At 44.7% G+C, this 24,421-nt stretch overlaps 2 protein-coding genes across 5 annotated transcripts in view; one reads left to right on the top strand and one right to left on the bottom strand.

The window, feature by feature from the left end:
• KLHL36 (kelch like family member 36) overlaps nucleotides 1-16,702 on the bottom strand; it is a 32,328-nt gene extending 15,626 nt beyond the window's left edge. The window contains exons 1-2 of one of the 3 annotated variants that reach the window (XM_043495137.1): nucleotides 16,197-16,702; nucleotides 3,109-3,190 (exon numbers count right to left, since the gene is read on the bottom strand). In XM_043495137.1, coding sequence (XP_043351072.1) covers nucleotides 3,109-3,168 — 60 coding nt within the window. In that variant the 5' untranslated portion in view covers nucleotides 3,169-3,190; nucleotides 16,197-16,702. Of the gene's footprint in view, nucleotides 1-3,108; nucleotides 3,191-5,022; nucleotides 5,191-12,763; nucleotides 12,902-16,196 lie in introns of those variants that run through there. The other 2 variants (XM_038368289.2, XM_038368288.2) reach the window with 2 other exon arrangements.
• The window catches only part of COTL1 (coactosin like F-actin binding protein 1), a 32,767-nt gene continuing 20,336 nt past the window's right edge, over nucleotides 11,991-24,421 (top strand). Inside the window, exons 1-3 of one of the 2 annotated variants that reach the window (XM_038368294.2) lie at nucleotides 11,991-12,874; nucleotides 13,655-13,742; nucleotides 14,123-14,205. In XM_038368294.2, coding sequence (XP_038224222.2) covers nucleotides 12,598-12,874; nucleotides 13,655-13,742; nucleotides 14,123-14,205 — 448 coding nt within the window. In that variant the 5' untranslated portion in view covers nucleotides 11,991-12,597. Of the gene's footprint in view, nucleotides 12,875-12,909; nucleotides 13,038-13,654; nucleotides 13,743-14,122; nucleotides 14,206-24,421 lie in introns of those variants that run through there. The other variant, XM_038368293.2, reaches the window with a different exon arrangement.

The following is a 24,421-nucleotide window of genomic DNA, read 5'->3' as shown; positions in this document are numbered from 1 at the left end:
AACACTACTCATGTGGACACCTTATTCCAGCCACCCCAAGTGAAATAAGCTATATTGCTGGTATAACTGTGTCTACACCAAGCACATTTGCCAGCATAGCTCTGTTAGTCACAAATCACATCTCATCATACCTTGACCAACATATCTATGCTGGCAAAAGTCTGTAGTATAGACCCGACCTAACTGACTCCCATTCTGCTCTTCCCACTTTCTTCCAAACATCTGCTTATGTCTGGAACCCCCCTCTCCTGATTCGCACCCCAAAGGGCCTATTAAGTCTTTTAAAAGTAACCTACTAGGTATATAATATATATATTGGGAGTGGACAATGTTCATATTATACAGTTGATCATTCAACCCATGTATAATAATTGTCATGCTGGATTTGTGTCCGATTTCAGTAGTCACCTGCCAAGACTTACGTAAAGCTATTCCTATAGTAAATCTTGGCAGGATAGCTCATTTGTAAGCTCCTTGGGGCACAGATTGTGTTTTCCTCTCCGTACAGGTCCAACACACACTATCTGCACTCAAATAATAATACCGTTCATCCGTGTTTAGAGCCACCTAGTATGATGGTAACCCATTCCCAACTGACTGTTGTGATCATCCAGAAACTAAGGTAGTTTTCATTTTGTTCCATATTATATATCGGAAGTCTAGAATGTGGTACATGGTCTGGGAAGTGTAGAATGTGGTACATGGTCTGACAAATGCTAGACCAATATAAACCATTATAGATGTAGAGATGGTTACATCAAGGTTGTGAAAGCTTCTATGGATGGGATTCTGCCCCGTGACCATGCCCCTACCTGCACTGTAGCACTATATCGGCGATGGAACCGTGCTGCAAGGGATTAGAGAAAATTCAAATAAGCATCCCTAAATTGGGGAAGTTTTACCAGTTATATCGATAAGTGTATAGCTATAAAACTTGCCATGTGGACACACACTTTCTGGTGTAAGAGTGGCTTTTTTAGATTTATCTTCAACCCTTTCTTAGGCAACATAAAAAAATACACTGTTCTATTGGAATAAGAGTGTTCACACAGGGAATGAGGGGATTATACCAGTAGAACCCTGTCGGTTTAAATTTGCATCTTAAAATATTAAAATCGTCCCCCATGTAGACAAGATCTACGAATTTAAGTTCCTCAGGGCAGGAATTATGTGTTTGCACAGGACCCAGCATCGTGGGGCCCTGATCTCAGTCAAGGTCTCCAGGCACTACTATAATACCAGTAATAAATAACAAAAATAGCACTGAAAGGGTCTCATTAATGATAGAAATGTTAAAATGCTGTCAGCAGACTCCAAGGTGAACCCCCAATGACAAATGGAATGTATTTAAAACTTTAGGAAGTTTTTATCTTTGTTAAAGCATTTTTCAAAAGCAGACATAAGTAATGTCAAATAAATAAGAGAGCATGCAATGACACGAGTATGCTATATGGAGTCTCCAAAAGGTAAACCAGTAATTTTGGGCTGGTTCTGCAAGACAAACTTTCATTAGGTAACAACCAGATAATAGCAGACAGCTTGTAACACCATATTCTGAAGTCCTCAGACGTATAGATATTGGATTAAACTAAAAATAATATATGCTCTCTTCCCTTTGTAACGGGAGCATCATCTCTCTCTCTAATGTTCTTTAATACCATCGTCTTGCATAACGAGATTACAGCAGAATTTTAAAAATTACCAAAGGCTCCTATTTATTAAACGTGCTGCAGAGTCAGCAGGGTAATCCTGAATGCCACTTATGACAATTTGTATTCCCTGACTTCTTGTCTCAGTGGAGAAGTGCTGCCACTTTGAACACGGAGCATAAACTGAGCACACGCACGGGACTATGCAGAAATGACTCAGAATATGTTAGTACACTTCACCTGTTTACCAAGTTAGCTAGTCACTCTTAGAACACTGAGAAAAATGGATAGCTGCAAAAATCAAGACCAAGACGACTTTGACATTAAAAATTAATAGTTTACCCATGCTATTTATATTCTGTATAACAGGTTTAATATTAACTAGTAATTCTAAAGTTAACAAACAATAATGGCAACTGCATACGCAAAAAGACAAAACAATGCTGTTGAGATTATAGAGTTGTAAAGCAATTATTTTGCTACAGTTTTTAAATGCTACATGCGATCTGTGCAGTGGTAAAGGGACAAGATTGAAAGTCATGTATTTTAAAAATGTTTATTTACCTGTTTCTCAACTCTTGTAGTTATTATAGCTGAGAAAAGTTTGAAGATCCATTTTACTCTGGACTATTATTAATGCTTTACTCTTTGGTCAACTTTGACAACAAAGATATTGAAACTGACGAATTTAGCTTTTCTGGCTCCCTTGTACTTGTATAAGGGCATAGTGTTCAGATTGCAAAAACTGCAGAGCAATATTGAAATACAACCCTCCCCCATTTTCACTAAGATTAAATAAAATTAACGGAATCATTATTAACATGACGGATTTACAATATTTAGTCTCCATTTCTGGATCAGAATCTACTAGTAAGGACTACCGTGGGATCCCAACTGAAGTCAATGTAGCTGTGCATTGGTGCAGAAACAGATCCCAACAGCACCCTTAGCCCTTACATAGAAAGTGAATGTTATGCATGTGAGCAGTCGCACTGAGTTCACAGAGAGTGCTCACACGTGTAAGTATTTGCAGGATCAGGGTTCAAATTCATACAAAACCTAAGCCTGGGTATAAAATTTAACTTGTCTCTTTAACAAATCTTAAAAAATTTCAATCCAGCAACAAAATTAAATACACCCCCTTTGAATTACTGCAGAAAAACCTCTAGATACAGAGAAGGATTACGTGTTGCCAGTATGTACCATTTTTAAAAATCATGAGTCACTCTGAACAGGTGGCCTATTTGCTGAAGTTTTTTTAATTGCAGCCAGCGGAACAAACTTGCATTTTAAAATCAGCTTGTTACATGCTACATTATATACCTAGGAACTAAATATCCAGTTGTTTCATCACCGTTGTCTCACGTGCCCCCCCCACCTTAAAAAAGGAGTGGCACCTCTTTCCAAGTAATCATAATTTTAATTACAAGTTTTAGCCAGCAATGCAGAATTCACTAACCTTGGAGGATTCGCTTATCTTGTGCGGTCGAGAAATTCTCGTTTGTCTGGTTGCCTCCATTATAGGCTGATTTGTGATCCTTCTAGAACAGAAAACAGAAAATAAGTTCTCAGCATATGAGCCTAACATCAGTCTCTCAGTGATGGCCTAACAGTCACATAGTGATAAAAAAATAGACAATAGGACCACTTACATATACCTGTATATATTGATCTATACGTTAAAAAGAGTTCAGTGTTGAAAATAGATTCGCTAACCCCCTCTATTGGTCTTATTTTGTCGTTTGGCCAACAATTTGTTTTACCAAGTTTATTGATAACTTCAGTGTACATTAGTGTATTATCAGAGCTCACCACAACACTTTTAGTTATGTACCAGTATTATCGATGTCATCGCACCTCTGAAAAAGATTGCTTAATGGTTGACTACTAGTCCCTACCACACCATGAGAAGTCTGAACAGTAATAGGATACAGAGCTTTCCTCTAGGTTGCTGGTTCCAATCCAGCCAAGGGCAGTAGCCCAAGGTAGCTGAAGTGAGTCTGGTGGGTTTCAGTCTAGTTTTTATTAGGACTGTGACTATATCACCCAAATCACCACCACAACTGTTCCCTTATTAGCAGAGAGACGGAGGGCTGCACAAGCCAGAGAAACTGATCTACCAGATTACACCTACAGATGGTCCTTGAGGCACATTGGCAGGGTAGTGTGAAGGAATAAATAGATTACTTCATTTTCTAGTGCTATTAATTCAGCATCTTTCACCAGCATTAAATACACTTTAAGGATAAAGAAAAAAAATAACCAAAAAACACTGTCTTGGGGTTCTTGTCCCCCACTGCAGAAGGGGCAGACTGAGTTAGAGCTGACACTCTTCTTGTCCATTTATTTATTTTAGGAGCTTGTATGACACAAAAGAGTTTCTCCGACAGTTCTAAAGCTACATCGCAGTTTGGAGTCAAAAATCCTAGAGAGAATCCCTCTGAACTATTTAGCTATTACAGGCAGATTCGGCCACAGGGATGGGGTGGGGGCATGGGCTCAAATAGCAATGCGCAGCTATGTCAAACAGTATTTTTGAGCCCAGCAACAGATCAACACACACACCCCATTAAAGACATTTTGTCTCATCACCGACTGGTGGAAATTCACCTGTAGCTGCACAGGTCTGCCTGCCTGAGAACAGGTTAAGTCCTGGAAAGAAATGGAGAGAGGTCACTCACTTCCACTGAGACCTACACCTGCTACCCTGAGCAGAGCCATCATTTGAAAGAGAGTTATGGGTCTGGTCCTCTCTATAATAATGAGGCTAGGGAACCACCACATCATTTGGCTCAGGATTTCTTCTACAGCAGATATTCACACAGATTCAGATACATGGACAGAGAGACAGTGTCTGAGGGAATCAGCTCTGGTGAAAGGTAAGAGATTCCTCTTCAGTTTTAATTCAAAGACATTGCCTCACCCACCTTGGCTCAGTTTTTCCACACACATTTCTTATCTGTAGAGCCCTTAAAGAGATCAGGTTCTGCAGGGGTTGGGGGTACGTACGCACACACACATACACCCCCCCCCCCAATTTAGCTATAGCCAAGCAAGAATCTGGCATGACGCACTGAAACCCTGAAAGCACAGATAAAAGCGGGGGGGGAGCAGCAGTCTGGATCACTCGAATTTTTCATTGCATTTTATTGCAATGCCTCAGATCACTATTGCGGGGTGGGGGGCAGGAAGGAAAAGGCACAGAGTTGCCCTGACTAAAGGGGGGGGGGTTAACTAATTACTCTCAGGTTTTGCTGTGCTCCACTTGGCTCAGTGCTGCAGCACGAGGCATGTTCCTGTTGTTCAGTGCAATTGGGACAGATGAAAGGCTGGGACCCAATGCCATCTAGGTACTAAGAAAAGGAGAGTTTACCACTGTGCAGCGTCCCTACAGTCTCCAGGCCGGAGTGCCAGCTGCCCCAAAGGGACTCAGCGCTGCAGGCTGGTGCTGAGGCTGGTCTGGCCGCTGCTGGTGTCTCTCCCTCTGCAGCCATGTCTCATCCAGGAAATGCTGGCTGGATTGAAAGGGGAAGGAGCCAATAGGGAGAGAGGAGCTGTGCTGTTTGGAGGGGAGGAGAAGGGGATAATAAACGGGGTGGGATTAGGAAAGGCCGCTTGACATCAGGCCAAATTACTGCAAACAAACAACAAGCAGCCCCCAAGACAGGCAGCTGCTGCTCTGGCAGCCTGAGGCTCAGTGCGTGGGAATTAATATTCCACTCAGGCAGGACTCTGGTTCCTTTCTGCCTTGTCCAGGGAAAAGGTGCAAGGTTGGTTTGCAGAGGCAGGAGGAGACGGGAAGGGACAGGTCACTGCGACCTCCTGCTCCGAGTCTTAGCTGGCACACTTCCCCCTGCTCTCAGGGCAACTCCTGGTCACGCTCTTAGGCCTCCCATTACATGACCCCCAAAGTCAGTCCCCTACAGAAAGTTACCGGCATGCATTGATTTTTGCATGACCTGGGCTTTATATTGTTCAGTTATCTCCTGCAGGAGGAGATGACTTAATAACTTTTAAGTTAGTACATACTGCTCCCCAGCTCCTCACCTCTCCACGGCCTGATTATCCTACCTGACCTGCCTCTCTTCCCACCTGCTGCATGGATGCCAAAGCTCAGGCTCTGGGCTAAAGGCCAGGACTGCTGAAGGGTTGAACCTGGCTGCTGGACTCCCACTTCCAAACAGATCTCAGCACCCCCTTTCTGGCCAGGCCCCAGCAAGGGATGGGAGTAGAGGGAGGCAGCTCTAAGATGCTGAATATCTCTTGACTTTCCTGGGAGTGTAGGGTTCTCAAATCTTGCAGGATTGGGCCCTGAAGGAGACGTAGACTCCCACCCAGGGCATTTTGAAAGTAGATCCTGGCAGGAGGCGAGCTGGAATAAGCCTTCGTGCTCAGCAGACAGCTGGACGCTTCCTTTAAAATGACTATTATTTTATCATCTTAGAGCACTGGTTCTCAACCAGAGGTCCGGGGGCCCCTGGGCGGGGCCATGAGCAGGTTTCGGGGGGGGGGGGCACCAAGCAGGGCCAGCATTAGACTCGCTGGGGCCCAGGGTAGAAAGGCAAAGCCCCATTGCATGGGGCTGAAGCCCAGGGCCCTGAGCCCCACCACCTGGGGTTGAAGCCGAAGACTGCGAAATGTAGCTTCGTGGGAGCCCCTGTGGCAGGGGGCCCCAGGCAATTGCCCTGCTTGCAACCCTAATGCCACCCTTGGCTCTAATATGCAGAAAACCAATTATTGTGGCACAGGTGGGCCGTGGAGTTTTTATAGCATGTGTGGGGAGGGGTTAGGGGGGCTTAGAAAGAAAAAGATTGAAACCCCCTGTCCTAGAAGGTGCCCATTTTTTGAGTAACTCTATACCAAATCCCTACCACTTAAAAAGTTATCCCTTGGTAACAGGTTGTATGGCAAATATCTAAACACAGGCCAGCCTAATACATCCTGTTAAGTTTTCCTAGCACTTCTTACATGTGATATTTGCAACTATTGTTATAATTCCATGATTGTTTTGGGGGTTAGCAGCAGTAGGTATGCAATGCAAATAAGGTAACTGTTGCAAATATTTGAATCAGGACAATCATTATAAGAGACTATACTATTACTTAGGTGATGTGATTACTTAGGTTCAATTTAAATTTGTGATTTTAAAAATCTCTGTAAAGGGGTGTGCATGTACTTAACACGTAGCCAAGCCATCAAAAAGTGTTCATAACAACCCCAATAACCATATGGTCTTTTTATTTATCTGGATATGAAACTGTATGTCCTCAGGAAAATACAATGAGGACAAAATGCAGCAGCACACCTCTTCAGCAACATGGGTTGCTGTGAGCATGCACACCCGTGATGGCCACAATATCCACCACCCCTGCGTGCACGCACTCATGTATACACACAAGATTTGCAGCCTGACCAGCAGCAATTCCCGGGCAGATTTGTGTTTGTATGCACCTGAGGGTGCACAGAGCAGCCATACCACATGCCTTCATTCTCCTAGGCCCTGGCTGCGCTGTGCAGAGCAAGCAGGGGTCCTGGTGGAGCCTGGGAGGGAGCAGGGAGAATGCAGCAGACCCACTGCTTTCCCCACCCCACACTATGGGTTCCACTATGGGTTTCTTGGGGGTGGGGGATTTTTCCCCTCTGTCCGTGGCCCAATGTGTGCACCATCAAAGCAGGGTCACCTCCTGAAGGGAGGTGCTGCTCTCCCAATACTGAGCTAGAAACAAAAGATGGCCCAGCAGAGTGGAATGATAGAAATAGCTAGAAAAGGAGCAAAGGTGTGATGGATGAGTGGTGAAGGAGCAGGGGCAAGCTGCTAATGATCCATTTTAACTTACAGTCTCCCATGGCCAAATAGAGCCTTAATAGAAATCCCATTAATCATGCAGTATTCTGTCCTCCCACCTCTCCCTCTGGTCCAATGACTGTTCTACTGTGGATAAATCCTTACACAGTCATTGGGCCAGGGAGTGAGTGTGAGTGTGAGTGAGAGACCCTGGTGGGAGACCATGGGCCCAGTCCTCCATCTCCAATCACTCTTTCATTATTTATCCCCCATGGAACAGTTTCAGCAGGAGAGAATGAGGGAGCCCCCCATCAGACTATCAAATAGCTCAATGGTTACAGGATCCTCCTGAGAGGTCCTGTCTCCTCTACTGGAGAAAGGGCAATTGAACCTGGATCTCCCATGCAAGTGCTCTAACCACTGGGAAAAACTTATAAGGTGGATAGTGTTGACGACACTTGAATGGGACCTGATTCAGTCATCAGATTTTCAGCATACCTAATGGATTGGGCCCTGCATGCAATGCCTGTCTTCCCCTGGTTTGTGAATTGCTTTCCTGCTTAGGTGGAAATCAGGCATCTGGATTCTTAGTGTGCAGCAACTGTGGAAAAAACTTAAAAGCCTATTGGTTTTGGTGGATGGTAGTGCAGCCACAAGTGGAGAATATCATCGCTGAAGAACAGGCTGTCTTTAGTGCTGGAAGAAGTACCACAGAACAGATTTTCAACCTTTGTATTCTATGTGAGAAGTTCTTGCAACACCAGTAGGACATTGACCATGTCTTTGTTGACTTCAAGAAGGCGTTTGACAGAGTATGGCACGAAGCTCTCTGGGAACCAAGTAGAAGTATAATGTTGGTGATAAGCTTATTCTTACCATTTAACAACTGTATGCCAAGGCCAGCAGTGCCGTTCTCGTCAATGGCACAATAGGAGAGTGGTTTTGCATCACTGTTGGAGTCTGGCAAGGTTACCTTCTTTCGCGCACACTGTTCAACATCTACTTGGAGCGCATAATGACTGATACCCTAGAAGATCACATACGCACAGTCAGCACTGGGGGGCGAACAATCTCAACTCTTCGATTCGCTGATGACGTTGACAGCCTGGCAGGCAGCGAAGATAAACTTGCCAACCTTGTGAAACGATTGGATGAAACCTTCTCAAAATACAGCATGGAAATCAGAGCAGAGAAAACCAAGCTGATGACAAACAAATGTGATGACATATCGCTGTCAGTGGACAAGAGCTGGAGACAGTGAAACTGTTCAAGAATTTAGGGACAATCATCATTGATGAAGGATCAAAGGCAGAAATTCTGGTGAGAACTGTGCAAACAACAGTGGCAAAGCTAAAGCCAATTTGGAGGAATAAGAACATCTCCCTGGAACCCAAACTGAAACTGCTGCACACACTGGTCATCTCCATTTTTCTGTATGTGTGTGGACCCTTATGGCAGAACCTGAAAGGAATATACAGGTAGCAGAGATGAGATACTTCTGTAAAATCCTGGGCATCTCCTACTTTGACCACGTCACTAATGAAGAGGTCCACAACGTCATCACCCAACGCGCTAGGTCATATGAAGACCTCCTGACAACCGTGAAGAAGCGCAAGCTGAAGTGGTACGGCCATGTAACAAGATCATCTGGCCTATCCAAGAGCATCCTCCAAGGGACAGTACAGGGAAAGAAAAGAAGAGATAGACAGAAGAAGACATGGACTGACAACATAAAAGAGTGGACAGGAATGGACTTCGTGGAGACTCAAGTACTAACACACAATTGTCGAGGGTGGAGACAATTGGTTGATTGCTCATCAATGATGGTGCCCCAACGACCAATGCTGTTATGGGAGTGATGATGATCATGACAATGATGAGTGCAGCCAAAATTGGGACTTGTGCGGGTCTGTGTGGATCTGGGTCTGTGTCTTGGCCACACAACATGGTCTGGAGCTATATTATCTTTCCAGTAGTATCTGTGCATCCCTCTCCAAACCCATCAAGTTCTCCACTCACATCGCTGGAGCTGCAGCCAGCCTGCCGGAAAAGATGCAAATGGTGCTGCATATGCAGCTGGCTAGAACTCCCCCTCACCCGGCACCATCACCACCCCATGGGTGCATGCATGCACAGAGGGGGAGATGATTGGCCCCAGAATTACCATTAAAAAAGACAATGCCCCAAAATCTCCTTTCAGTTACGCAGGTGCAAATTTGGTACCAACTACCAAAGCAGATAAAGTGGTTACTTTCCCGCCCCACCCCTCCAAATTCCCACAGGTACATCTGAGAGCATTGTTTTATCCTACATGCCTGTAAAAAAAGGCAGAGAGGGGAAGGAAGGAAAGCATGTCAGTTAAAGGCAGGATGCGGTCACATGGTGAGGGCATGGATTTCCAGGACTGACATAATGTTCAGAGGTTACTGGCAGTCTAAATATGAACACTGAGGTTCCTGACTCATTGTTCTATCTACGTTAATGTCCCACATCCCTCGGGGCTTCAAACATTCCAACTACAGAAGAGCAGAGAAGTGTACAATTAAATTGTGGATGGTTGAGAGTTGATAAAGCTTGGACTTTTTTCTTTCCAATTATAGTGAAATCTGACATCACCTACCTCTCATCTGTGTGACCTCAGTAGCTCAGGAATTAGCAAATGATGAGAATGGTGGACTAGAAAAGTGTTTTGTATATGAGCAATTATCTGTTAAGTAAAATGGACCTCACTCAGGCTTTCAAACAGGTCCATAAGGAATGGATGGAAAGTTAGACCTATTAAAGTGTCAGGTTTCAGAGTAGCAGCCATGTTAGTATGTATTCGCAAAAAGAAAAGGAGTACTTGTGGCACCTTAGAGACTAACAAATTTATTAGAGCATAAGCTTTCGTGAGCTACAGCTGTAGCTCACGAAAGCTTATGCTCTAATAAATTTGTTAGTCTCTAAGGCGCCACAAGTACTCCTTTTCTTTTTGCTATTAAAGTGTGTGACCACACTGCCACCTAGTGTCTGTAGCCTACCAGAATGTAGGACCTGATCCTCCCAGATGCTGAGTGCCCTCAACTCCCATTGACTTTAATGCAGATTTATCTCTACTCCCACTGACTTTAACTTTACCTAAATCATTGAGATTCACTGCTGGGATTAGCCTGACTCACTGTGATTTGCTCATCATCTGCTTACAGGGATCTTCTTGCAGGATCAGGGCTCCCAACTGTACAGTGGTAAGCCACATGCTTTATAATTAACACATCAGTGGGTGATCTCACCCCCCTTTCCTTTCTCAACAAATATTTAATAAATGAATGCTGTGGTGGGGCCTTCTACTATGTGATGGGGTGTACTGGCCCCGCACCAGAGCAGAAGGGGTTAAGGCAGTGCTCTTAGCAGCAGAAGCCATGCCCCTTCGACCCTGCTGGGCATGCAGTCAACTGTTGCTGCAGTATAAATGGGAGCAGCTCAGTGGGGGTGGATTGCTGAGGAAGAAGGATGTGCCTCGCTGGCTCCAGCTCAGGAGCAGGCAGGCATCTGGACTGAGGGAGCAGGAGACGCCAAGGCCCAGACAGGCACCTTGGCACCGACAGATGCCCTAGAGCAGTGCTTCTCAAGCTATCTGATGTGGGGGACCAGCAATTTTTTTTCCAATGTGCATGCAGACCGGCAGCTGATGGCTCGCGGACCGGCACCGGTCCGCGGACCACCACTTTGAGTAGCACTGCCCTAGAGAAACTGACATTGCCACCCGAGGCACCCCGACCCTAAAGGCACTCTGACTTCAGCGACAGGAGACATGTCAGGAAGCAGCCCAGGGAGGGACTAGCCAGTGTCCCTGCAGCAGTTGGTGTGTTGCGGGTGACCCACCAAATCCCCCTCCCATGGACTCTGGTGATTGGGGTGTGCTTCCCTGAAGACAAGGGGAGTTCTGTTGACTCTGGCCATTGGACTATGCAGCCCTGTGGCTGAGTGCAACCATATTGACTTAACCATAGGGCTACCCCACCCTTACCCCTCCCCTAGGGTGATGAAGGGGGGGACAGACACGGGACATACTACTAAAACTTCATCACTTTTACAAAATATACAACAGTGTATTCTGAAATGCTACTAGTAATTAATGTATATGTAGTGTTGTATCCAGGTTGGTCCCTTGAAACATGTTTTAACTATTTATGCTAAACAATCAGTTCTACTTTGTATTTAGCTGTGCTACTGAGTAAATTTCCCAGACCTGAGGAAGAGCTCTGTGTAAGCTCCAAAGCTCATCTGTTTTGCCAACAGAAATTGGTCCAATAAAAGAGATTACCTCACCCACCTTATCTCACTAATCATTAAAACTATGTATAGTTGTCAAGGGAAATGAACAAGGTATGGTCTATACAATGTGATGGAATAGGCTCTTTTTTATTGTGGTTGTTCATTTATTTGAAAAATTCAGTCATTCACAAGGAGTCTCCAAATCTTCAGTGTTAGTCTGTATTCGCAAAAAGAAAAGGAGTACTTGTGGCACCTTAGAGACTAACAAATTTATTAGAGCATAAGCTTTCGTGAGCTACAGCGCATCCGATGAAGTGAGCTGTAGCTCAGGAAAGCTTATGCTCAAATAAATTTGTTAGTCTCTATGGTGCCACAAGTCCTCCTTTTCTTTTTTTGAGATTCTACTGTCACTGTCTAGTTTTCAAAACTCTGATTTTCTTCACTATTAATTACAACCTCTGATTAATTACAACCTCTGATTTTTCGGGGAGTTACAGGATCAGGTATACATCTCCCTTGTTGTGAGTGCAGAAATGCAGGTTTAAATTTTGCAGCTGCAAAATTCACCTCTTGTTCTCTAGCTCTGTAAATCTATGTCCCAAGTGCCAACATATGCACTGTTCTGGGGTAACACTAGTTTGTCTTTGTAATTTTCAGACCAAGAGGGGGAGCTAGCTGCCTCTGAAACACAGGGTTGAACCCCGCCCCCCCCCAAGCCGAAGAAGACAGAGGAGCTGGCGCGGCTCCCGTCACAAGTTGAGACCTGGGGTAATCCCGACGGACGGAAATGCGAAATCACCCACACCCAGAGTTCAAGATCTTTCATCTTCCTGCCATGGTTAAAAGCTTTTGGCGGGCTTCCCTTCTTTCCTGCCCATTTTGTATGCAGCACATTAGTTTAGCCTTACCATGCTTAAAAAACAAACCAAAACAAAAAAAAACTTGCATCAGCAGAATTGCCTATTTATTGCATTTATGGAACATTCTCCGGGGGTTTGCTCATGCTCTGGCTCTGCCCCCCCACTTCCCTGTCGTCACCCACCAGGGCCCAGTCCCTTTCTTCCACATCTCCTACCTGCACCAGCTTGCTCCTGGTCAGGTGTCCTCCCGCTGGGCTACCTCTCGATCTTCTGGAACCTCTTCTTGGCCCCGAGGAGTAACAAGGGGCCGTGTCATCTTGCACAAGGTTTGTCCCTGTTTCCTGATCCCGTGTGTGAGCGGCTATGTAATGCATCACTTTCTGTTCGAGCCACGGGGGGGGTTAGCCTAACACATCCCGCCAAAGCGTCTCTCTAGCAGAGCCCTCTTCATCGTCCCCATGAAACACTGAAGCCAGTGACAGATCTCTGGCAAGACGATTATTATTTTTTTGGGTCAGTTTCACGGGCTTCCCGCACCCTCTCGCTAAAGCGATTACATCATCGCATTGCAATCCCTGTAATGCTTTTGCAGAGGAGGATGGGGGGGGGGGTTGCAAAAAAAAAAAAAAAACCCCAAACCCGTGGGAGGGAGGGGGTGAGAAGGAAACACCACTGTGGTGCAAAACGGAGGGGTGTTGCTGCGCTGCTTTCTGTTTAGATGGGCAGAAATAAGCGAGCGGAGGAGGCCGGCTCCCCCCCTCCACCCCCCCCCGCCAGCGCCTGTGTTGGGAGCCGCAGCCCCAATGGGGCAGAGCTCTCCGCTCCTGGAGCGAGGCAGGGAAGAGGTTAAGAGCCGCAGGGCCTGATCGTTCAGCAGGGCTCCGAGCAATACTGGGGGACCGGCTGCAGGAGGACTTCTAAGCACAAAGCCACCGCATCATTTCCTTGCGCAGGCTGCAGCTCGTCTGCTGGATCTTTCCAAAAGCCGGCCCAGCTCCCAGCCCTGACCTGACCAAGGGTTCCTCCCCGCTGATTTGTTTGGTGCTTGGAGGGAGAGGGGGGCGCAGGCACGTTCATTCATCTGAAATTCCCCCCCTTGCCGCCAGTTCTCAAGCAAATGGCAACTAAAATCGACAAGGAGGCATGCAGAGAAGCCTACAACCTCGTGCGGGATGATGGCACGAATATTAACTGGTAAGTTTCCGCGCCTGATGATCTTCGTACCCTTCTGGCACAAGCTTTCTCTGAGTCCAGCCTGTCATGAGATTCAGCCCCGCCACGCTGCCCGGGCAAGCTGAAGAATGCGGATTTGTACAGTAAGTGATTGAGCCGATGTTTTCAATGTGCTCTCAAGTAAATTTTAAATACTGGGCAGACGGGGCTTGTCGTCTGATTTACAATGACCAGCTACATACAATACACAACCAGGATTGTGTTTGTAATCTGAAAGTGCTGGAATCCCTCTAATTTCCGACAGTCTCCATTTGACTATTAAATGCCTTAACGTTCTTAAAGAGTCTTCCCCATTCAAGCATTAATATTTTATTATTTACCTCCCTTTCTCCTTCCCAAAGGGTGACTTTTAAATATGATGGCTCCACAATAGTCCCCGGAGACCAAGGAACAGACTATGACGAGTTTACAAGGGAATGCAAAGGTAAGGCCAATCTGGTTGCTTGTGTAGATGACAGACTGCTGCTGCTTGCTGCTTAATAAAAGGGAGAAAAGAATTGGAGTAAACTTGTGTAAAGCGGAATGTGTCCCTGCTTGCTTCCATAGTTTACTGTCTCATCCTGTCCAGAATGATTGGATTTTCATACTACTACAGAGTATAATGAGCCCAATGCAATGCACTCACATAGCAGTCAAACTCTTTAATCTAATACTTCCTTTGTTTCACCCACAAATTTAAATATGTGCAGCGTGTTTTTTTTTCTTTTGCACAATGGATGCGTTTTGATTCCCTTCCAGTTTCCCTCTAAACAGGAGGAAGCTCTTAGCTCAGGCTTTATTGTTTAACTCTAAAATTTAAAGGGTGAAATCTCTTAACTGAAGAGAGGAAAAATACCCATTTAAGTTATTATGGCTAATACATCCATAGTATTAAAAATAAATCTTTGCTTTATAGAAACCTTCTACAATAAATTCTTTTAATAGCACTAATTATGCAGTAAAAACACTAATTTTAAATCACAAAACTTAAGAACTAATAGAATGAGAAATTATATAGGAGACTTGTTTGAACAAATAGTGTTGAAAAGAAATTAATTATGTGACACTGCAAAAACAGTTGCAGTTCAAGGTTTAAATGTGGCAGCTGTGTGTTGAACTGTGTCACAGAAGTAGAGTGCTAAAGGGCTGATGGAAAGTGGTAATGGAATGGTGGAAAACCAGGAAATAGTTAACTACTACTGACATTAAGACACAAAGTGTTTGCAAAAACTGTCTTTATTACTTTCAAACTAGCCCCATGGGGATATTTTGTATGTGTACTCCGCTTCCCCATGTTCTTGTTGGCTATGTGTCATTTAATTCATATGGTGATGTGCCAGGCTTGAAGTATTTATTGCTAATTGTTCAAGTATAGCCTGGATTCATTTCAAAATGTTGGTCTGTAATTCTGGCAAAGCCTTCCAAGTTTATCTATCCCAGCTATGACTTTTAATTGCCTGTAATATTAATTATCTGTCTCACGGAAGATGAACAAGGTCTGTTCCTCAAGGAGTAATGTAACAGTCCCTGGCCTGCTAACATGCTAATAACCACTGTGAAGGGGCCTCTCTGTCCAGAACGGGCCCAGTCATGGAACCAGCTAGGGTCAGATTCTCTTACATTGAATTCAATGCCAAAACTTCCATTGAACTTAAATGGGGGAGGACTGGGACTCTAATCAGTATGTAGCTGTTGGCAGGGAAAGATATTAAATTCCCAGAGGCTAGAAATGTGTAGTCCTTGAATCAAGATGCCTTAATTGCCCTATTCAAACCACTGCTGGAGGATGCTGTCAGGATTGCCTGGATACCTCTTAAAAGAGCAATAGTCCCCAGCTGATCTCATTTACTTTACGGAGAAACTTAAATTATGTAGCTCCTATCAGAAGAGTTGGATTCATGGTACCTGGAAGAGATGACTCTTTTTCTATCATTCTGTGATCTTATAAGAAGGTGGGTGGGAGGAGTTAGCAGGCCAAAGGAGACTCTCTAAGAGAGAGGAAAAGGTATTTGTCCTAAGAGAGGTGCCAGAAAAATCCATTTTGAAAGGACACATGTCCAGATGGAGAAGACAAACACAGAGGTGCTGAGCTCCTGCAGCTCCCATTGACATCAGTTGTATTTCTGTGTACTCAGCTCTTCTGAAATTCAGGCCCACATTGCCTAAGAGAGGGTCAGCCACAGGCCTCTGGGTTGAACAAGGGCGATTACTAGCTGAGATTGCTGAATGCCTTCCACATTTCTCTCCCCTGCCAGTGACTAAGACAGTCAAACAGCTTCCAAGGCTGGAACCCTTCCACACTTATTTTCTCTGCCATTTATTTTTAAAGCTTAAATCTCTTGTTTTGTCTGGCTTGATTCTAACTGCTCTGTCTGGGATGATACTGACTGTGCCTCTTCCTGACTGAGTGCTTCTTGCCTGTCATCTCTTCCTTACCTGTTATCCCCTCTGTAACAAGCAGCTGGAGCAGGTAGTTGGAGAGAAGAGGCTCTGTCAGAGGCAGCTGACCCCCAGAACTTGTCCTGGGCGGGCTGTAGAGCAGTAGCCACTGGAGTCACGACCTCTTGGGATCATCATCCAATTTCAGTTCCTTGCCAGCAATTTTGTGCATCAAACCCTTATTACAAGCACGGCACTAAAAGGGACATAGACCAAAGCAGAATTCACCCCACCTCTTCTGCTGGTGAATTTCTCAGTGCAGAACTGACCCCACTAGCCTTGCAGTTCCTCCAACAAAAAGGATCTTTCAGCTCTGTGAAGTTCAGACTATAAAAGAGAGGTTTCATATAAAAGGTGTGGCCAGGGTAGACCTGTGCTCTTGCATTAGCCCATGCTAGGGGCTGGACAGGCCCCTCAGCAGGCCTTGAATAGAAGAAGGCAAGAGCAGATTAACCCTTGACAAAATATCTCTGAAGCACATGTGCTTGAAGCTTTAATAAACCACAGGAAGTGAAGAGGTACCAGCTATACAGACTCAGCCAAGTGTCAGACTGCTAATTCCTCCACCCACGAACTAACGGATGTTACACAAATTGGGGAAGGAAGATATGCTAGTTTTAGTGACTCCATCTGTGCAACCAGCCTGAACTGGACCACTAGACATCAGTCAGGAAACGGGATTGGTGCCAGCTGTGAAGACAGCTTTCCTTCCCATCTGGAGGAAAGGTGACAACTCTTAGTACACCGTAGAGCTGGTTGGAAAATTTCCGCTGAAACAAAAATTCAATGGAAAAATGTGGATTAAAACAAATGCCACTGGCTTCAAAGTAGACTTCTTTCCTTTTTTTGGATTCCTATTGTCTGAACAATACAGACTTGAAAGATCCTCTTTCTCCCCCCCCCTCCCCCCAACGTGCAGCTGCCTTTTGTAAAGCCTCCTATGATTCAGTGGTTGAAGATGCAAGTGGGAGCTGGCATACAAAACCTCAGCTCACCAAGTGTAGGTTGAGGTACCTCAGTGCAAATTCACTCTGCTCTGCTTACCAGGCCATCTGTTACAATATGCTCTCAAACAGAAAGCATCTGTGTCTCCTGCTTTCTCTAATGGCCATTCTTATTAAAAGCACCTTTGGTGTGGTGTGCATATTGCTTCCCTCCTGGGCATTTGATTAGAGGGAAGGCGGAGTCAGTGGGTGCTAATTCACTTGGCTCAAAGATACAGGAAGTTCTTTTGTTCACGCCCTTATGGGGTGCTTGCTTTTTGCACTTCCTGCATTGTGCTAGGAATTATCAGTAGTGTTGCCTGCCCCTTAATAAACTGATTGTCTGTCTCATAGACATCTCCATTCCGAATACCACTGGTGATCCCCAAATGTCTCTGCTGCAACTACAGCTATAGCCTCCATGAGGAAAATCAGGAAATTATGTAGTATATTTTTGGCTTCTTTTAATTTGACTTAGTGTAATGCTGACAGACCCTGGTTGCCAGGGGGGAGGATCGAACTGGGGACCCCTGGAGCTTATTAGTGCATGAGCCTTTACCGCATGAGCTGACTGTTAGCTAAGGCTGTAGAGCAGACTTATTTTCTCTCTCTAAGTGGTCTCGGTGCCACTAGATGGGACAGAACACGACACCTAAAGATGGTGTTAGCAACTGGCAAAGATACCATGTGACCAGCCAGCTCTCCATAGACACTCTGGACTACCACTTAAACAATATATTAAAGATTAAGTGTTTAGGTACGATGGTAAAGGGGACCGTATAAGTCCCATGGATCACAGTTTGAGCCCTGCTGCACCCAACGTATCTTGCGAGGGTTTATTCCTCTGTGGATGTACAAGTCTGTTCTACACCAGAGCTTTGCCTTCAATGGCCCTGCACATAGGACCTGTTCCTGAGCCTTCCACCAACCACAGGGTTATCTGCAGAAAAGCATAGCAGTGAAATATGCAATAATTGCATTTTACCCCTTTCCTGTTATTCTGGGACACTGAAACTACATGGGTGACATTTTTAAATAGGAAGAGGAAAACTGGGTGGGAAACTGACAGACTCACATGGGGGGGGGGAAACCTGTTACTGCACATGTGTCATTTCCTTTGAGCATAGACCCAGGGCTGCTTTACTGCATTCACTAATATCTCTGGGGCTTCATCTCCATTAAACGAGGATTTTATTCAAGGCTTTTGATCTACTTTTTTCCAGAGATTGCTCTCCCTTGTGCTTGTGCTAGTGGCATAGATCCAACCATGGCATGAATTTGGCATTAAACACTTCATGCCGTCAATACACTTTTAGACAAAAAGCTGAGTTAGTGGATTCAGAGCCAGAAAGATAGATAAAGGTTTGAAGGTTTGGGTTTTTTGTTTTTTTGAACAACAGGGTGGGAAGGAGGATCTGTGTTTATGTCAAACCGTAATAATGGGGGCTGTTGAATGCATGGCTGAGAAGAGTGGAGTGACCTTGCCTGGGATCCTGGACTTAAAATAATCCCAGTCAGAAATACACAGTTAAGGGTTTTGTAAATGTCAGTGATGCCAGACTAACCAATAGCTGAACTTATTTCTCTCTCCCCAATATTATTAAAGGAACAGAGTGGAACAGTCCCTATTTGCAATTTTTTTTTTTTTATGGCTACACTGCAGTTTAATAGTATGGTGCTTAGAAGTTTCTCCATCCCATTGAGAACCAAATGTTTACAACCATGACAAAAGAAATAACTAGGCTGCTGTTAGGAAAGTCCCAGTAGAGATAAATACCTGTACTGGGACAGCATGAGATGGAAGAGCTATTCATGTGTCTGTAAAGAGCAGACCAAAGGTACTGTGCAGTCAACATTCAGAGGAATTAAAACTCTTGGTATGGAATAGATACAGCATAAGGCATTTCTGATTAGCATCAGGGTGTGTGTGTGTGCACACGTGTGCATGCATGCATGCATGCACGGGGGGGGGGGGGAAATGGAACCAGCCCGTAAGATCGTGCCCTAGTGCAATGCTCCTTGTATAAAGGTGGATTGCAATCAGTAAGTAATAGAATTCAGTAGTTTAAAAACTTAGTCCCAAATTTTTAAAGATGTTTTGGTGCCTAAAGATGCAGGTAGGTGCCTGGGGAGACTTAGCAATGCACCAAAACAGCTAAGGTGCCTAACTCACTTAAGTGCTTTTTTATAAATCCCATTAGGTGTCGATTTGCATCTTTAGGCTCCAAAATACCTTTGTAATTTTGGACTTTACAGGATATTGTTGAGTCTCTCGTGCTCATCTGAGTCCTTCCTTTGCCTGCTTTCCCCTTTAACATATATTTGAAGGGCAAACCTGTGAAAATTGATGATCCGTCCTTTATGGTAATTATTTTTGGGAATTTCACATTGACTGTGCATTCTTGGCTGCAAAGCCTTCCCCCTCCTGTCCCCCCCCCACTGCTGTGTAAAGCATAGCTCCTTGGAGGAGCAGTTAAAGCAGCATCTGTTTGCCAACCACTTCCCTATGGTCATCTGGAACTTTGTCTGCTTCCACCATTCCTGTGTTGAACAGGGTTAAGTCCCCTTTACACTCACTGTATTCTGGAGCCTGTCAGAGGTCTGTCTGGTCCTTGGCATCAGAGCTGCCTCAGGACTGCTCTAATTTTAAACTCTCCGTTTCCCATAAGCTCAAAAAGTAGCCATAGCCTGGGTCCAATCCCAGTCCCTACATCATCATAATAGCCTGTTTCTACACCTGTCATCTGTAAATCTCCAAGTGTTTCACAATCCCTAATGTATGTATTCTCACAACGCTTCTGTGAAGTAAGAAAATGTTATCCCCTTTTTCCAGTTAGGGAACTAAGGCCCAGAGAGGCTAAGTGACTTGGCCATAGTTATACAGGAAGTCCCTGCTGGAGCAGGGAATTAAACCCAGGTCTCCCCTGTCCTAAGCTAATGCTCTACCATTGGACCATCCTTCCCTTTACACTAGGAGAGAAGCCAATAGAGGGCCACCGTGGCTGGTGGGGGTATTCCCCAAAGTCATTTATATCCCTTAAAGGCCCCTCAACCCTTTAATGCAACAGAAAATCAACCCCAGTATTTGTTTCAATGGGATGTATCAAGATGCTAATAACGGAACTGCATATAGATTTTTTTTGTGGAGGTTGGGGGAGGGGAAAGAGTCCACGGTTCACCATTTTGCAGGAGTTTGAAACTTTCTTGACTTTTGGAGGCTGTTAGGCATCACTTCCATGAAAATGTATCTGGAGATGTGCCCTCAGTCAGGCATGTAATAATTATAAGAAACAAAGAGTTAGCTATGATACTGCTGGACTCTAGCTTATGCTCCTAACAACCCATCTGTGAACAAGTCATGAGGACTTTGGTCTTCTTGTCTCTGGACCACATCCTATCTGTACTGAGGCTTGAGTGCATTTTGGTATTGACTTCAGTGAGACAAGTACTTAGCCCTGAGAGCAAAGGAACTCTGCTGTGGCTGATGGCTCATCAGTCTCATGAGCTAATGTCCTGGACCTAAGCACACTGGATGTGTGTTGGGTGGACATTAGAATGGATTATCGGCCTTGGTTATGTTTTGTCTTATGTTTATAATCATGATGCTAAACATCAGTCTTTCTTTTAAAGAAGATTATAGGACCTAAGCCCAAGCCCATTGAAGTTGACTTCAGTGAGCTTTTGTTAAGGTTCCAAAGGCCTAACCCTTACCAGGGACTAAGTGCTGCACAGGGGCTGGGCCCTTACCAGTGTGGTGATGGGAATAGCTGTTCTAGGAGCATCTCCTCCCAGGTGACTCAGAGCATTGGTGTCTGCATACTGAGGTTTAAGGGGTGAAGAATTGAAACCAGAGCCAGGTGTTTAAAAGAGAAAGCAGATGTTGGGCTTTTCCCCCTTCCAAACTGGGCCCATGTCCCTTCCTTCTCCAGTGTCTCCTACACAGTCATGCTTCTCTTAGACAACCTCAGCTCTGATAGTTTCCTTTATAATAAAATTTTAAAATGTCAGCTTGAACAGTCTTACTTCCTGTTGATTAACAGCTTAACATTCTAGCTTGCATCAGGGAGGGTCAAGAAGGGACAGAGTTTGTGTCATGTTAGCAGGAAGCCAAGTGGTCTGACACTAAACAACTAGAGGGCCCATGATCTTTACCATGTGGCTCATTTCTTACAGCTTACCCATGACAGGCAGTAGATATCGGTTAACACTGAACAGGCATCTGGCACAAAATGGGTATCCAAGGCCATGAGACGGCGACTTCTGAGTTTGCAGTTTAATGCTACATAATGCTCATATGCAACCCAATGTTCTTTGGGACTAGAACCAGTATCTAGCTGCAAGAGTATTCAAAATTGGCAACATGCGAATTAAACTCCCTTTGGTTTCATTGCAAGACAGCCATACTATTACTTAGGATTATATACACACAATTCTTCCCCCAAAGGTTTCTAAAACATTTGCAGATGTGTCTTGTTATGCATGCAAAGTGCTGCATCCCATAAAAGTGGTATATCCCTGGAATTAACCTCCTACATATTGTCATGTTTGGGAGCTTCATTTTATTTTCTCCCAGTGTAGTTGGGTTGCTATGGTAGAAAAAGTGGTGAGCTTTTTCTAGTTTTGTGTGTTTGGGCATTTTTTTACCCTCAGCCAATTAATCAGAATTCAAAATATGGACATCGATTTATCATTTAAGGGGGCGGGAGCTACAATTCTTGCTTCCTGTTTGGAGTAGAGGGGAAAACTCTGGTGTCCCAAAATGTTGGCAAGTATTTGTCAGTGGTAGACTTTGTGGAAAACACACAGAGGTAGAACTTCAATGGTTGTAGCTCAACAGTCCACACAATCTGAGGTTCTTGCCCCTTAATATTCACAGCCTGAAGAGCAGAACTTGAGTTGTCCAGTTCTCATTAATATCCTACATGGCCATATCCATTAACAGTATGTTAAAAATACGTCCTTGGAGGTTTTTAAAGATTGTTTTTTAATTAGCTATAAAAGTGGAGTAGATTTCCTCAGAGCATTTAGAAGAAAAGTTCCTCAGAGTTAAGAGCAGTTTTAGTTCCTTTTAAACTCTCTCCTCGCCCTTTTTACTTTGTACAACCACAGGAGTATACTCGCATTGTGATGTCCTGATAAAATGTAGTAAGATGGTTTGGCTGCTACAAAGACTATAGGAAAAGGAATCTGTTCATCCAAGATTCAACTAAACACAAAATGAAGAATTTTAACTTTCTCCACACATGCCTCTTTCTTTGAGGATATTAAGTAAGCCAATGTTTTCCAAGTAAAATATGAATAAAGCCAGATGGAAAGCAATAAGAACAAGGACACTTTGGAGGAAATCTGCCACATTTTCTCTATAACTAGCTCTGTAGGGCCAAGGTATTCATAACACATGGTATGTAAGGACAAAGCGTTCTGTCAGACTTTTCCTTGCAGTCCCTAGGTGCAATAAAGCTGGGTGAGTAAAGCTAGCAGAGGTGACCTTATCTAAGAATATGATTGGTTTTGCCAGTTTGTTTGAGCAATGGGACTAATGTTGTTATAAGGCTTTTTGCAGTTAATATACCTTTCTTGATTCTAGTCAGTGTGAAATGTAGCAGCTTTGTAGTCTGGTGGGGAAACTTTTTTGATTCAATTGTATTAAAATATTTGGGTGGATCAGAATAGGTCCTGTAATCAAGGAAACCACTGGCGGGGTGGGGAGAGGGAAACACTACCTACTGATAAATAAGGAACAAACTTGGGAGAAGGAGATTAAGTGACCTTATTTTTAAGGTGTTCATTGTATTATTACTTCATTATTTACGTAGCGTCTACCCCACCCTTGGCATGTACAACTGCAGACATCAACGTCCACCTTCTAAAGCCAGTTTAAAGTGTTCTTGGAGAGGCGGTGGAGGAAATTAAAGTGTCTTGGGCTTTTTCACTTGGGGAGGGGGAGAGAACCGGAGTTCACTAAGGCACTGACTACTTCTATATAAGAACAGCCATATTACATCAGAGCAATGGTCCACCCAGCCCAATATCCTGTCTCCTTACCATGGCCAGTGCCATATACTTCAGAGGGAATGAACAGTGCAATTTCAAGTGATTCATCCCCTGTTGTCCAGTCCCAGCTTCTGGCAATTGGAGGTTTAGGGACACCTGGGGCATGGAGCTGTGTCCCTGACCATTTTGGCTAATAGCTATTGATAGGTCTATCACCCATGAATTTATCTAATTCTTTTTGAACCCAGTTACACTTTTGGCCTTCACAACATCTCCTGGCAATGAGTTCTACAGGTTGACTGTGGATTGTGTGAAGTACTGCTTCCTTTTGTTTGCTCTAATGCAGAGAAATGATTTGGCAGGATAGCACTGGTTAACTCTGGAAGAGGAAATCCGTGAATATACAGGAACTTAAGCTTGGATCCTGTTTCACTGAAAACTTGTCACTGTGAACATGATTCAGACTATTTGTGAAACTCAACCAGTTCTGCTCAGGGATTCTGACTGCACACTCTGAACTCTGCCAGAAAGATCTACTTCTCTTGTTGGTGAACTGTTAGCAATTATACCAGCTTTTTCTTTTATGTCTAACCTTTGCACTTGTTAAACACAATGGGTATATCTACACAGCAATTAAACACCCACTGCTGGCTTGGGTCAGCTGGCTTGCACTGCAGGGCTGTTAAATTGCAGTGTGGATGTTCAGGCTAGGATTGGAGTCTGAGACTCCAAGTGAGAGGGCTCAGGAATCGGAACCGTGGCCCCACCCCATCTCTTCCGCCTGCAGCCCCGCCTATGGCCCCACCCTGTTCTGTCCCTTCCCCCATAGCCCTGCGCCTGTTCTGACCATGGTCCTGCCCCATTCCACCTCCTCCACTGCAGCCCCAAGGGGCCGCAGCAGGGAGTGAGAGCTCCTCCAGTCTGGGGGCCTCAGCTGGGTCTGGGTGCTCGGGCTTCCCCCACCTGCCTGGCACTTCTGCTGGGGGTCGGGGCGTTGGGGCTTCCCCTGCCCGCCCCACAGCTTCTGCCAAGACTCTGGGCTTTTGCTGCCCCATGGTGGATTTCTGCCGGGGAGCCCATTTTTCTGGGGGCCCCCAATTGGCCGGGGCCCCTGGGCATGGGTCTCATTGGATAATCTGCCACTGGACATAATATGATATAACAGTTGGTGTACTAACAGGATAGTGAGTTGCCTAGTGGGTCATAACTCCACTTTGAGTTGCATTTTGTTAGCTTCAGCATTCA

The sequence above is a fragment of the Dermochelys coriacea genome, chromosome 12, assembly GCF_009764565.3.
Source record: "Dermochelys coriacea isolate rDerCor1 chromosome 12, rDerCor1.pri.v4, whole genome shotgun sequence".
Lineage (NCBI taxonomy): Eukaryota > Metazoa > Chordata > Testudines > Dermochelyidae > Dermochelys > Dermochelys coriacea.
The sequence above is the reverse complement of the archived record's forward strand: the minus strand, read 5'-3'. Positions and strand labels throughout refer to the sequence as shown.